Below are 16,293 nucleotides of genomic sequence, written 5' to 3'. Positions count from 1 at the left end.
TTTAACAAGTTCAGCCTTAGAAGTTTGCTTTTACAAAACAAAGAGGGGAATACTCATTGATTAATTCTCCACTTGTAAGATCCATTTCTTTGCAAAAGACATTTTCAAATAACTATAGTCCTTAATATTAAACATATGCATTTACATACAATTTCTTAAATTCTTCCTGTTTCTCTATGTAACAATTTAATAAATATGTGAAGTTCTATAACTGAATATGAAATACTTTCATAGTGGAATTTATTTATTTCTAGTTGATCTCAGGTCAGTATGTAAATCCAAGTCTGAGTGCCCACACACAAGTGGAAGTAGAAATCATTGGTATTCCTGTTGACTGTACAAAACACAAAACCAAAGTTATACAACGTAATGCCTTAAACCCTATATGGAATGATGTCTTCAATTTTCAGGTGCGTAAATCTTATGGCTATACTCAAGAATATTATAACTAGTTGACCATAATTTTCAATGGCTGCAATTCATGTGCTATCTTTTTTAATTTTCTTCCATTTTGTGATTGCTATCTCTGCTAACTTGCTAACTCTCCATAATTTGTTGATTTCTTTGGACAGTTCTCTTAATTTGGTACATATGAATTAAGATTTCAATGACTTCGGTTAATGAACTACTTGCCAATTAATTGACAGTTAGTTTTGCACTCCACTGTAGTCATTAAATTGTTATTGGTTTCTCCTGCACTGTAAAATAATTGCAGCTGGTTTATTTGATACTTCATACAAATATATTTGATATTATGTTCAAACATTTGATATTATGTTCAAACATATTTGATATCATATTCAAACATCATACTGACAGTGATGGGATAAAAAAAAAACATGATGATTCTGTCAACAAGGAGTACTGACCACATTAGTATGCTCTCTCTCCTATTAGAAAGTAATGTTAAATTAAATTGTGAGTGTGTGTGTGTGTGTGTGTGTGTGTGTGTGTGTGTGTGTGTGTGTGTGTGTGCATGTGTGTGTATGTATGTATATATGTACACATACATATACATGTAAATAGATGTATATATATACACGTGTGTAAATATATGTTTATCATTTTTATGTAAGTGCATTTATATATGTGTGTATGTGCGTTTATACACACACATACACATGTGTATGTATGTGCTTGTGGGTATGTTTAAGAATAAGTTGGTGTCTCTATGTATTTATATTTGTATTACAAAGTGAAGTTAATCCACTGATCAACACCAAAGATATATAAAGCTGATATTTCATTCTGATCTTATTAGGTATGGCTTTGTGGTTAAGAAATTTGCTTCACAACAACATGGAATTAGGTACAATCCCACAGTGTGGCATCTTGGGAAAGTTGTTTTCCACTGTAACTTCAGAGTGACCAACACCTTGTGGAAGGGACTTGAAAGACAATGTATACATATATATTAACTGACACTCCCTTGCTACTCTGGCTACAACAGACAAATAATTGGTTCCACCAACTGCACTATAGAATTAAAATAAAGAAAGAAACGATTGGCAAAATGTTCTTCTGGATAAGACAATAATCTATTGCAGATAATTTCCCAATGGCACTGGAACCTATTACCAATAATTAGGTGAAGTGAGGTTCATAATATAACAGTCTATCCAGAGACAAGAACTGCTACCTGCAGTGGATTTATAGTGACAATCCAACAGCTGATATTAAAATTACCCACCCATTTGGCAATTTCACTTCACTTACTTTCTCTTTGATCCTGGTTTATTTTTTTCCTTTTATCCATTATTATGTGTGTGTGTGTATTTATGAATATATTTATACATGAGGACATATGTATGTATGCCTATATATACATACATACATGCATACATACATACATACATACATACATATATATATATATATACCTACATACATACATACATACATACATACATACATACAGGGTGTTTCAAAAAATTTGATATAATTTGAGATGTAAATATCACAGAAACTACATAGTCAAAGCAAATCAAACTAAACAGGATTAATATTGGGCAACAAAAGATTTATTCCTCCAAATTTGAATGAGAAATTCAAAGGTATGTGGATTCCATGAACGATTTCACAAACGTTCAATATGCACACCACCTGAGACATGGCACATGTCAAGTCGGTAGTCCAGCTCCTCCCAAACATGCTGCAGCATGTCTTGGGTAACAGTGTCCAGTGTGGTAGTGATTCTGTGCTTGAGTTCCTCTAAGTTTGCAGGAAGATGGGGGACATAGACCAGGCCCTTCACATAGTCGCAGAGAAAACAATCGCAAGGTGTCAGGTCAGGTGAACGTGGTGGCCATTTCAACAGCACATTGTCTTCATCACCAGCACACTCGATCCATCTCCCTTACAGATCATCATTGAGATAAGCTTGCACAGTGAGCTTCCAGTGTGGTGGAGCTCCGTCCTGTTGAAAAATGAAGTTTTCATGTTCATTTGCAATGAGCTCATCCATTAGCCAGTTCTGAAGCATTTGCAGATAAACATCGCCAGTCACATCTCCTTCAAAGAAAAACAGGCCATGAAGATGCTTCTTGGAGATGGCGCAGAACACATTCTCTTTTGGTGAGTCCCTCTTGTGCTCAATTGTGACATGGGGATTTTCTTCACCCCAAATGCGAACATTATGCTTATTCATATGAAATGTGGCCACATCACTGAAAACAAGACATTCCTTGAACTTGACTTCATCAAGTTTCTCTTCCATATCAACACAGAACTGTCTGTGCTTTCACTTGTCATCTTCAGTTATCACCTGAATGAACTGCAGCTTGTAGGGTTTCATTCGCAAGTGTTTCCTCAAGATGCACCAAATGGTCGTTGGAGGAATCCAGGTTTCCAGCCTTGTTCTTGTTATAGACTTCTCGGGGTTTCACAAGAGTTTCTGGCAAACCTGCTTGACCGCCTCTTATGATGTTAGTAGCCGTCCAGATCCTTTTGCCTTGCACAGATAGCCTTCCTCTCTGAATTTTTTGTGCCATGTCCAATCTGCATTGCTATTGGTGACTTTTTTAGAGAACTCTCTCACAAATACAAGCAGCACAGTACTGTTCAACTGTGTTCGAGCATACTCCAACACACAAAATGTCTTTTCTCTTCCAGTGAATGCCATTTCTATACCTGAAAAGATAAACATATCAAACACTAAACATAAAATTTTGACCTGTTTCTACATATGCTGTTAAACTTTGAAATCATTTGAACAAGAATTGACAAAGTTATTAGATTGTGAAATGACATCAAATTTGTTGAAACACCCTGTATATATATATGATATATGTGTATGTATGCATTTGTATATATATATTTATAGTGTGTGTGTGTAAATATATCCATACACACATAATCAATATCATCATTGTTTAAACAAATATTTTTCTATACTAACATGGGTTTGAAGAAACTCGTTGAGGTAAATTTTTTTACAGCAAAATAGTTTTTCTGCATTTCAATTAAGATATTTTCATCCCACTGGTCTTCATATATCAAAAGTAATAAAGCTGCTGAAACAATGCGACTTCTGCTTACCTTAGAATATAAAAAAAAAGACACTGTTTTGGCTGTGGTAGTGTTAATGAGGATATGTGGAAATAACATTCACACACATATCACCATCAGCTTCTCCTCATGCTTTTTATGTAGGCACACATTGTTTTATATCTATAAGAAAATGAGAACACAAAGGAAAATATGATTATCTTATGAGCTTCATTAGCTTGCAACTGTTTCTGCTATAAAAGATGCAGTGGACTCATAGTTGAGTGCTTGACTAACCATCTTATAACTGCATCAGAGCCTTGGAGGCTACAAGGTGTTACTCAGGCACTCAACTCTGAGTCTACTGTATCTTAATGCAGAAACAGCTGTAAGCTAATGAAGTTCATAAGACAATCGTTTATTCCTTTGTCGTCTTATTTTCTTATTACCACTCTGTACTCAGCTAATACTTCATTCTGAAGCATATATATATATTGAGTTCTACACCAGGTTATTAGTTTCACAATGCCTAAGCAATATATATATATATATATATATATATATATATATATATGGCATGGTTTCTAGAGGTGGATGCCTTTCCTAGTGCCAACTATTCCAGGAGTGTAAGGGGTGCTTTTACGTGCCACCGGCATGGGTACTATTTACATGACACCAGCCACAACCATGTAAATACACTTTCATATGCAGGTAACACATGTATTCACTTTGCATAACTCTTATTTTCTACTATGTTAAAATATAATTCTTATATTAACAGCCATTCGATTTGTGTTACTGCTATCATTATCATCATTGTTATTCTATATTCTTTTTTCCTTAGATTATGTTTGTTGATCTGGCATTCATCCGTTTCCTCGTCATTGACACCAGTACTGGCCATATGGTCCTGCAGCGAATAATTCCACTCAAACATTTGCGTCCTGGTAAGATAAATGACATAACATGATAATAATGTTTTGGTTTGTTTCATGTCTATTATTCACATCAGAAAGAATATAGCATTTCTTCCAGCTCCTTATATTCTGAGTTTAAGTTCTGCCAAGTTCAACATTGCCTTTCATCCTTTTGATGTTGATAAAATACTAACAGTTGGGCACTGGGGATCAATATAAATCAACTTACTCCCCCACCACCATCCCCAAAGCTGTTGGCCTTTTGCTCTAATTGTTTAAATTGTTTTAAAAATTATCTGATAACCTTCAAGGCAGGGTAACAGATTAATAATTCAGTAAAAGTCTAATATTTTGATGGCAGACAAGCACTGTTTCTGTTACTTTGAAATTTTCATGTCTGTAGTAGGCATCATCATCATCAATATGATGATTTCCAATGCTTGCATGAGTTGCATGATTTTGACAGGATCTGACATGCTGTAAGGCCATGCTGAGTTTCAGTGTCAGCTTTAGCATGGTTTCCATGGCTGGATGCCCTTCCTAACACCAACCACTTTACAGAGTGTAGTGGGTGCTTTTGTCCCGCCACTGACACTAGTGAGGTTGCCAAGTAACTCACAAGAAAAGAAAGGAAGAAAAAAGAAGGGAAAGGAAAAGAAGGAAGAGCCTCTTTAACTATGCAGTGGGGAGAGGTGTAGTATTTGAGTGTTGGGTAGGCAATGGTTTATGCCATGCATTGTGAGATTAGAGTGTGAGAGAAGAACAAGCCCAGATGTTTTGTAATGATAGGGATAGAGCCAAAGAGTTGGAAAACTGGAATTAAGACAGAAGAGGTGGCAGGATGCTGGAGCATCTCAACATAAAGTAGACTGCAGGGGTGGAAGAGGGAGAAATATGGGGGTAGAGGTGAATGTAGCAAATGATGGTGGGGAATATAGGAGTGGCTCAGAGTAGGGAGAGTTCTATGGTAATTGGGGTGTGACGGTAGATGTGAGAGCTCACTGAGAGCAATAGCATGGAAGAGAGGTGTTATGAATGGAGTGTAGCAGAGGAGAGCAAAGGCTGAAGGCACAAGAGGGAGGTGACTGGGGGAGAAAGTGTTGACACAAATGATAATGTGAAGTGGAAGTGGTTCCAAGGGAAGGAAGAAACCGGAAAAGAGGGGAGGGTGTAATATGTGCCTATTCTGCTCTCAGGTGATATCAACAGCTGAGTAGTACCATAGAGATTGATGAGTGTTAAGGGATGAGATGAGGGTAAAATACTTCACAGAGCAGAAAGAGAGAGAGAAAGAGAGAGAAGAGAGGCTCCCCCCCCACACACACACACACATGAACAAACATAACCAAGGTGATTTTAGGATATCATTTCTGCTGTAAGATGGGTCTTTTTGAGCATAGCAAATCACCAGTCATCTCAGTCCTGTCATCTTCCATCCACTTTAAGCAGTTGGCACTACTTTATGCAGCTGTCTTCACTATGTGCATGTATGTATATGTGTGTGTGTGTGTGTGCGCATGCATGCACACACAAACATATACATATATGTATACACACACATACACAAACACATTTTCTACATAGGAAGGCATCGAGCTGTAGAAACTTTGCCAGATCAGATTGAGCCTGGTGCAGCCTCTGGCTCACCAGTCCTCAGTCAAACCGTCCAACCCATGCTAGCATGGAAAGCAGACGTTAAACGATGATGGTGATGATGATGATGATGATGATGATGATGTATATACACATACATATACATACATACACACACGTGTGCGTGAGTGTGTGTGTATATATATATATAATTGAGTTTATATGTGACTTTTAAGAATGAATGAATAGCTGTAAAATAATATAAATTTAAGATAGAAGAAATAAAATGAGATAAATAAACTTATCGATGAATCCATCTATAACAAATGTTTCTAAATAAGAAAGGAAAAATGAGAAATTATACTCCATTTGCAAATAATATTTTATCAAAGAGAGTATAATCATGAATCTTATGTACTGGCTGCAGAAGTAAAAGGGTATTTGGTGTGGAGATCAGAATTATGTGGGTGAAATATTGGAGATAAATTGCTAATTGAAAAAATTATTTGCAACAGAGATTTTATCTAGTTGCGGTGGTTAGAGTTTGTGACAGTTTGAATTCCTTGGACATATTAAGGATGGAAGGAAGATGGAAGGTAGGGTAGAATGAAGGAGGAGTTAGGGTAGAAATGTGATCTACTGTTAAATGTGTGTATGTGTATCATCTCACTCTGATTATTTGATAAGAAAATCATATGGTTGTGTAAATGATATACAAAGATCTAAATGTTTTCTATATTTAAGTATATTTGATAAAACATTCATTTATTGCAGGATATCGACATGTTCGGTTACGCAATCCTCTAAATCAGCCAACTGAACTAGCAACTTTATTCATTTATTCTAAATTGGAAGAAGACCAACTGGATCAGTGCAACAACATAGACCTTAATGCTGATATTCTTGGCAAACGGCGGTCGCTTCTAGCGAAAGTCAAAGACTTTTCTGATGTCTCCAAAGTTGATGCTGGGAAAGATGTAAGTATTTGCTTGATGTTAATTATTTCAGAATATATTAAAACACAGTCCCGTATGAAGATTTAGTAGAACTGGTGAGAAAACAATGTACCATCAAAGAACATGAAGGGTAGATGATTAAAATGTATGGCCACTGAAATTTTCTTCTTATCAAGATATGACTTTCATTTCCTTTCTGTGTGTGTGTGTGTGTGTGTGTGTGTGTGTGTGTGTTTTTAAAACCAAGTGAGTTGTGATAGCATCAAATGCAATGTCTTGCAGTATGTGATCGAACTCTCTGGGTTCTGAATTCAAATCCCACCTCTTATAGAATCTTACAAAAGTGGTAATAGATTTGGCAAGTCCTTAAGCCTAAGTATCTCAACTGACCATATTCAATGTCACGATCACACTAGTTGGCAGGAGAGAATGTAAAGGGATTTCAAGTTCTTGAATACATACACACACACACACAAATATAAAAAGAGTAAAAACTTTCTTCAGTCATGAATGACCATGGGATTGCACCTAGAAAGTTAGACATGTATCCTCACTTAACACACACACACACACACACATTTCAAAAGTGTAATAGATTAGTGTGCCATTAGTAAGAGGAAATTTCTAATAAAGCTCATGCAGTGTGGAGAATTTTCAGGAAAAGGGTTCTCCCTAAATGTTACAATGTTCCTATTTATTCCACTTTATTACCAACACAGACCACTTCTTGTTTCCTTGGATCCTTACTATTCATAATTAAATTATTTTTTTTAATTATTTTTTTTTTCTTAAAAATATATAGATATATATTTTATCTTTTAAATATATATAATGACAAAAAGAGTCAAAGATTACAAATTTGGAGTGATGGTGGTGGTGGTGGTACTGTTGACTGTTACGCCCTTGAGTGAAGCACAACTCTTTCTTTGGTTTGCTGGACTAACACAAAACATTTTTTACTTCAAAGATGATGTTTGGTTTTAAGATATGCATTTAGCTGAAAAAACACTTGCTGTAATAAACCCCCCCCCCTCTCTCTCTCTCTCTCTCTTATACACATGCAAACACATATGTATGTTTGTGCAAGGGTGTGTGTATGTGTACTCTGAAAAATTAATTTATTTCACTTTTTTGATAAAAGAACCAGTAACTTTAAAAAAACATTAGATCTGGTGTTGTATAACATAATATTAATATATTCAATAATAATTTCAATTGCTGGAAATGATTCCCATTTTGATAGTTTCTTTGATATTGATAAGCAATTTAGCCAAGACATTAGAATGTCTTTTTTTTTTTTTTTTTGCAGAAAAATGCTAAAATGCAACATAATATGAGACAAGGGAAGTTGGATGTCTGATTTGCAACTCCATAGAGGGGAGATAATAGAAAAGCTGCACAATTCTGAATTTTATAGTTACTTGAATATAGATGAAAATAAAATTGTGCATGGGGAAAACTGTGTAAATGTGACTGAGAAATGAATATTTTCATAGAATTAAAAAAGTTCTTGAAATTCACTTAAATAATAAAATATATGTCTCTTTAAGACAGACATAGTGTCAGCCATAACATATTTTTTAGCATTAAACCATGAACCCCAGCAAGGGTTATTAGTTGTGTGTGTCTATATAAAATGGACTTAGGGTCAGATTCCATCTACTAGGTTCCACTTACAATATATTGGTCAGCCAAGAGTTCTTTAGTTCTGAACTGGAACTTAACATATCTGGATACTATAGACAGTCATACAATAAATCTTCTAAGAAAATAGCACATATTACCCATTTCAAATGATATCTAACAACAATAACTTCCAAGAAAAGATATCAAGAGCCAAGAATCAGTTTAAGAAGGCAGCTCATGGTGTTACTTCCTACATTTTCCAATGTAGAATAAAGTTTGCTGTGATATTCTTGTGAACTATGATTGCAAAACATGTTGTGAAGTAGATAATTTCCAAGAAATTGGAAAAAAAATTCAAATGTAACAAGAATTATCATAATGATGGTACCAAGGGTGATCATGGGTGAGCAGCCATAAATGTATCCTCTTGCATAGTTAATACTTCTGTGAATTAACCCTTTACCATTTAAACCAGCCATATCCAGTCAAAATATTCTACCTGTTTTATATACATATATTCAAATTAGCTAGATGCTAGCTTCTCATAGCTATGCTACAATGTTATTCTAAAAGTAAGCTATCACATCAGCAAAATCTCAGAACAACAAGGTAATGCATGGTTAATTCAAAACAATGTGAATAGATAAGTATTACAGTTAATAGAGAAATCTAAATGCTAAAGGGTTGAATCCTCTCTTCTTACAAATAAAAACTGATACAAGCCTATATGAACAAATCCAATCTGAACAGAGTAACAAAAGCAGTATTTGGCATCTAGTAAGATGTCCTCATCATTAGCCATCATCAACCAACTATTTGCACAAGTACAATGACATATTCATCACATGAACTGTTTCACCATCCATCTCCTATGTTCATTAGAAGTTGCAGCACCACTGTCGTCCATGAGTGTCTTGACTATAGTTTGGGAAGAATGCTAATTTTTTATCCTGCCAAAAGTCATTCTCAGATGACAACTTAATAGATAGGTAACTGTGGATGTCTTAGACAGTGCCTAGAAAGTTGTAACCATTTTCTGCTGTCTTGTTGGTTAACTAGAGAAGGTCACCAGAGAGTTGCTCATTAGTCCACTTACTGTATCTAATATTTTCTTGTATAATAATTATTTCTTTTATAGTAATAATGATTTTGATGTTCCCTCAAAGTATCAATTTTTCAACTTTGAAGCTTTTTGAGATTATTTCATTATTTTTAATGATGCTTTGTTACTTTCAGTTGATTAATCATAATTTTGTTTTTCTTTCCATAAGTTATCTACGAACATTGTCACTACAGTTGGTAAACAGAAACGGAGAATGTTTATTGTCACCATATTCGGCCTCAGCACGCCAGATGACTATGTAATTTTAAAGATCTCCCAAGATACATCCGTCTGTGATGCTATTGCATTGGTAAGTAACAATAGTTGCTGATGACAATGATGAAAATCTTGATGATGATGATGATGATGATAGTGACAATGACAAATGTAATGATAATGAAGTAAATGAGGATATTGCTGAATGTGATGATGATGATTGTAATGATGATGAGAATGAATGTGATGATGATAATGATGAAGTAATTGTTATTCTGAAACCTCCAGCTCAACTCTGATTAAGAAGACATGAATGCTGAACACATACAGACAGTCATCTACAGATTTATTGTTCTATAGCTCTAAATATTACAGGCATTATAACAGTTATAAGAAATCACAGCATTGCAGAATTGATGAATTCTGTTGACTTGCAGTGTTGCTTCCAGTTCATATGGCAGTTTTTCCATAATAGACTAGTTTCTCATCCAGGGAAAGATGCTTGTCTTGTTTCCTTAATTAACAGAATATATATATGTAAGTGTGTGTATTGTGTAAATAGAATGATTAATAAGAAAGGCAACACAGGAGGAACAAAATTTGGCATACACCCCCCCCCCCATATATATATATATATATATATATATATATATTTGTTGGCAATCCGTCGCTTACGTCGAGGGTTCCAGTTGATCCAATCAACGGAACAGCCTGCTCGTGAAATTAATGTTCAAGTGGCTGAGCACTCCACAGACACGTGTACCCTTAACGTAGTTCTCGGGATATTCAGCGTGACACAGTGCGACAAGGCTGGCCCTTTGAAATACAGGTACAAAAGAAACAGGAAGAAAGAGTGAGAGAAAGTTGTGGTGGAAAAGTACAGCAGGGTTCGCCACCACCCCCTGCCGGAGCCTCGTGGAGCTTTAGGCGTTTTCGCTCAATAAACACTCACAACGCACGGTCTGGGAATCGAAACCGAGATTCTATGACCGCGAGTCCGCTGCCCTAACCACTGGGCCATTGCGCCTTCACACACACACATACACACACACACACACATATATATATATATATATATATATATATAATCATAAATATATAGGGATTGACAGTAACCTGCTTCTCCAACATACTGAGAATTCAGAAATAGCAGTCAAAGAACTACTGATTTCAAAACTACAAATTATTACTCCAGATTGATAGCGATATTTTTGATACTTACAGAACAAAAAACAATAGAGAAGAGTAAAAAACACTTGCCTCTTCTCTATTGTTTTTTGTTCTGTGTGTATCAAAAATATCGCAATCAATCTGGAGTAATAATTTGTAGTTTTGAAATCAGTAGTTCTTTGACTGCTATTTCTGAATTCTCAGTATGTTGGAGAAGCAGGTTACTGTCAATCCCTATATATTTATGATTATAAATTATTTACCGAAGAAGGTTTTTTTCATACTGAGCTACCCGGCAGAATTGTTAATTATTAATTTTATTACTAATTGATGATTCCCTGCCCTGCATATCTATATATATATATATATATATATATATATATATATATATATATATATATATATATATTTGTCTAGCAAGGGCTGGAGTTTGGATGGACAGATTGATGGAAGGATAGAGATATAGATTGCTGGACAGATGGGTGGATGAATAGATGAATGGAAGGAAGGTAGGAAGAAATGAAGGGTGGGTGGGTGGATGGATGGATGAATGGACAGACGGACAGACGGATGGATGGATGGATGGAATAATGAATGGACAGAAGGATGGACACACAGACAGATGAATGGATAGATGAGCAGATGAACAAAATGTTGAGCAGCTAGATGGATGAAGCATCTGGCAGTAAAAAACTCAATATCAACATACTCTCACTAGACCCATATTGAAACGTAAGTATTAAAATGAGGTTGAGGACATATATATATAGTGCAAATACAATGAACAATAAAAAGGACAAGACAGAAAGAAAAAGTTTTACAATATATCATCATTCACTTGGTTCTAAAGAAACAAGAAATAACTCCTTGGTCTATAAATCCATGGGTAATGTGAAAAGATATGAGAAATAATTTAAAAGACTCTAACATAATAGCGTTTAAACCTTGACTTAGATGATAAGGTCACAACCGATCAAACAAAGCTCTAATGTGGTACCATACATGTTATAATTGACAATTGTCAACAGTGGCTACTCAGTGGAATCCATGTGAGGTACACTGTGTCTCTGCATGTCACAAGAAGAAACTGAAATGGTTGGATACAGAAAGGACATCTAGCTGTAAAACACAGCCTCAGGAAACACATCCAATTCATGCCAGCATGGAAAAGTAGACAAAAATGGTGAATGATTTATTGACCTGCTGTGCCAAGTTAATTCAAATGCTGGATACTTGTGATAAAGCATTACTCTGTCCAAGGGAAGATAAACCTATTAGATCTGTTAAGTTATTTTGATTTACTCTAAAGAAAGAAGATTGCACTTATGACTTTCATAGGTCCTCACTGGCTGGTGAGATCAATGTTTTTTTTTTGTTTTTTTTGAAGATTCAAGTAAAACACAAGCAACAAGGGAATTCCTGAAGACTGCTCTTCTTGCAATTCTCTTCAGAGTAAAAGTGATTACTGCAGGGCTGGGAGAGTAGACACAGGGATAAAGGGTAAAGACCTCCTTTGATCATGAATGACTGTGGGATTGCACCTAGATAGTTCGCCTCCTAGGCACAAATCCATGCAAGCTTGTTTGTGGAAGACCAACAGTTGCACATGCATGCCAGTCTCCTCTCTCCCCACCACCAATGTTGTCCAAGAAAGGCACAGCTTGGCATCAATGACATCACAACTCATTTCTACAGCTGAGTAAATTAGACCAATGTGAAATAAAGTGCTTTGCTCAAGAATACAACACACAGCCCAGTCCAGAAATCAAACTCACAGCCACACGATTGTAAGTCCAATTCTCTAACCACTGAGCCATGTTGTGTTGACACAACATGGGTAATAAAAGAAGGAGAAGTCATGTACACCAAGTGGGTCCAAGTTGTAGAGTTACCAGATTTGAAGAACAGAGGTTGTTATAATAGCATCAGAAAAAAAACAGTATGAGGAAACAGAGTTTGGACCAGCAGGTGGAGTTGTGTTGCTCCATGGAATACATAAAAGAAAACAAATGAGTTCATATCATACAGTCATAGTCACTATTGCTGTTACTGCTTAAGCGCAAATTAGCCTTGATTGTGCAGACTTTTGATCAGACATTCCAACACTGACCATCCCAGTTTTTTTTTTTCTTTTGCATAAACCCAAGTTTACATAATCCTATGTGTCCTTCCCTTTTTACTATAAGATAATAGGATAGTAATTGAGGAATGTCTGGCTGCAAAAATCAAGAAAATTTTGTTGCTTAGCCCTAGATCAGCAGACCTATAATCAAAGGCATTCTAACTACAATGGTATTTGGTATATATATATATATATATATATATATATATATATATATATATATATATCATGGATTTCTACATTGTTGAACATAAGATGGTATGATGTCATTTCAGGGTTATTTTGCTGCTATTTCATGTAGATTGAGTGGCTTTCTTCATTGGCTACAGAGTTCTTGTTAATCAAAAAATATAGAAAAACAAACTTTACAGAGCATTTTAATAATAAATGAATGATATAGTAGACAAATATATTCTCCAACATATATCATTAAGATAGTTATTTGTTTTCACTTAGTACTTCAATAATTGGTAATTAATTCAAATAGTTTCCATTGCATTTCTCTGCAGTTCTGAATCTATCATGTTTTCTTTTAGCCTTCTTTTTTTTCTATTTAGTGAGAGTCAATAATTTAAACTTATGTTTGAACATTATCCAGAACAAATTGCTTGGTGAAAAAAAAGAAAAGCATTTGTAGTCATATGTGTAAACTATAAAAGCCAAGTTTCTATATTTACCAGTGCAAGCAAGAAAGTTTCTATACTAATTACTCCAAAATTAATATTTTCTGTACTAACCAGTTCTAATTGGTTAATTTCCTTATTGACCACTACAAGCTAGTTAATTTCTGTAAGTTGGTTATTCTTTATATTAACTAGTATAAGTTTATTCACTTATTAAATTATAATTTAATAAGTACAAACTGGTTAGCATCTAGTCAATGTCTATACTAACCAGTGCTAACTAATCAGTTTCTATACTAACTAGTTCCAACTAAATAATTTCCAAATAAACCAGGGCAAAAATTGTTTGTTTCAACACTAACCAGGGTCATTTAACTTCCATCCTAATCAGAATAATTAAACTTGGACAAGTTGTAAGCAAAGCAACAGCAACTGTTATTTCTGCTTATACTCCAGAATTGGGACAGACCAATTAAAAGAAGGAATGCTTTTAGCATAATAGCATTCCTTTTTTGCTCTCTAGCAAGCCAATGTCAAATAGCATAAATGTCAAATAGCATAAAAGTGGCTTCATAAATTAAATCAAGTCCTATCCTTATTTAAGAATTTCAGAATACCAACATAACCACTCCTAATCATTATTATTCATAGTAACTGTTTGTCAAACTACCTTATCTCAGTTATTTTATAATTGCTTTCTATTTTATTTATAAAAATTATTATTGCATTTGGATGAGGACAGCTGTGGTGATGAATATGGATGAGGTCAGCTGCATAAAGAAGTGCCAAGCTCTAATAGTGGAGGGAACTTGTGCAAGGAGTGGACCCTGGAAGACTTGGGACGAAGTGGTGAGAAAGGATCTTCAGACACTGGGCCTCACTAAAGAAATAACAAGGGACCAGGAGTTGTGATGATTTGCTGTACATGAGAAGACATGTCAAGCAAAGTAAAATCACAGTGATTCATACATACAAGCATCTCCCTTACACATGCCAGCACCATGTAAACTGCACTCATGTCGGTGCTGCCAGTGGCATGTAAAAAGTACCAAGTACACTCTAGAGTGATTAGTATCAAGAATGGCATGCTGCCATAGAAACCTTGCCACAACAGACAATTTGAGTCCAGACAGCTCCCTGGCTGGTCAGCTCCTGTCAAATCCTCCAACCCATGCCAGCATGGAAAATGGACATTAAATGATGGTGATGATCAAGCCTTAGATTGTCAACAGTTATCTAAGCTGTCACACGGTGGAATTGGGCCTGGGATCATGTGATTGTGAAGTAATATTTTTAACTACATGGCTATGATTTTGCCCATGTTCTGTATGTAATAATCTTCCAATGATAGAATTTTCAGCCATTTACTTCTCCTGAATCCACTGAATATCAGAATATTTAATCTTCAATTGTTTGCCTCTTTTCTTTAACCCTTTCGTTACCAATTCAGCTGAAACCGGCTCTGGCTCTGAGTACACATGTCTTGTTTTCATAAGTTTTGAATTAAAATCTTCCACCAAACCTTAGTCACAATTTATGTTCCTAACATTAGCTGAATGATAATTAAGTTATTTTACTAAATTCTTTCTAATATTTAAAGTGATTGAAAGAAACACAGAGCATCTCAAAATAAATACAGTAATGAAAGGGTTAATAATATTATCATTATACTTTCATATGTATGTAGATGTGTGTGATTGTGTGTGTAGAGGTGGGGTTGAGAATAGGTTGCAGATCCACTTATTTGCTTGTTCTAGGAACAAAAAGGAGCAGAGCCCCTTCTCAAATATGAATTGTGATGGAACCTGTTTGTCAACAGACTAATAAACTCTGTTATGTCCCATGTCAAGTGGCAAGAACATTTCTGATTGCATCTGGTTTTATCTAAGTATTCTCTCTATTTCCTTCTTGGGATAAAGATTTAGTAATTCTCCAAATAACAATTGAGGTCCCCTGAAAGATACCACCAGAAATATGAAGGCCTATTGTATGTAGGTGACCATAATTTTCAATCTGCACATGGCTGCTTGTGTGATAAAGATATCCTCATAGCTGGTATTTTAGGAAACTTGCAAACTTTCTCTTAAATGTGTTTAATACTATGGGGTGCTGAAAAGTTCCTGGCCTTAAGTAAAAGAAAATACAGGAGGACCAGTTGATTATGATTTTTTATTCAACATATTCCCCTCTCAGATTCACACATTTATTGCAGTGGTTTTTCAATCTTTCTAAGTCCTGTAAAAGAACTTGGAAAATTGCACCTCCAACCAGGGCATTTGCAATACCCTTAAAGCCAGGAACTTTTCAGTATCCCCGTGTAGATACCAACCAAGTCTTTGTATTCTGTGTTTGCATGAGAAGAAAAGTGTATTGTAGTAGTGGTAAAATACACAAAAGGCATAGCATGGTGGTAAAGCAATAAATTTGAAATATGAGTATATCTATGTATTTATTATAGACCCAGTGATGAAGATGGATTTTA

General features: G+C 35.2%; 1 protein-coding gene across 7 annotated transcripts in view; it reads left to right on the top strand.

Moving 5' to 3' along the window:
- Positions 1-16,293, top strand: part of LOC106874430 (1-phosphatidylinositol 4,5-bisphosphate phosphodiesterase epsilon-1) — a 1,217,386-nt gene that overhangs the window by 1,157,654 nt on the left and 43,439 nt on the right. For all 7 annotated transcript variants that reach the window (XM_089347149.1, XM_052978429.2, XM_052978428.2 and 4 more), the window contains 4 exons: positions 255-410; positions 4,331-4,433; positions 6,771-6,973; positions 9,850-9,990. In XM_089347149.1, the coding sequence (XP_089203275.1) occupies positions 255-410; positions 4,331-4,433; positions 6,771-6,973; positions 9,850-9,990 (603 nt within the window). The remainder of the gene's footprint in view (positions 1-254; positions 411-4,330; positions 4,434-6,770; positions 6,974-9,849; positions 9,991-16,293) is intronic.

Source organism: Octopus bimaculoides, chromosome 2, assembly GCF_046866305.1.
Source record: "Octopus bimaculoides isolate indiv1 chromosome 2, ASM4686630v1, whole genome shotgun sequence".
Lineage (NCBI taxonomy): Eukaryota > Metazoa > Mollusca > Cephalopoda > Octopoda > Octopodidae > Octopus > Octopus bimaculoides.
Note: the sequence above shows the minus strand (reverse complement) of the source record. Positions and strands in the feature narration are given on the sequence as shown.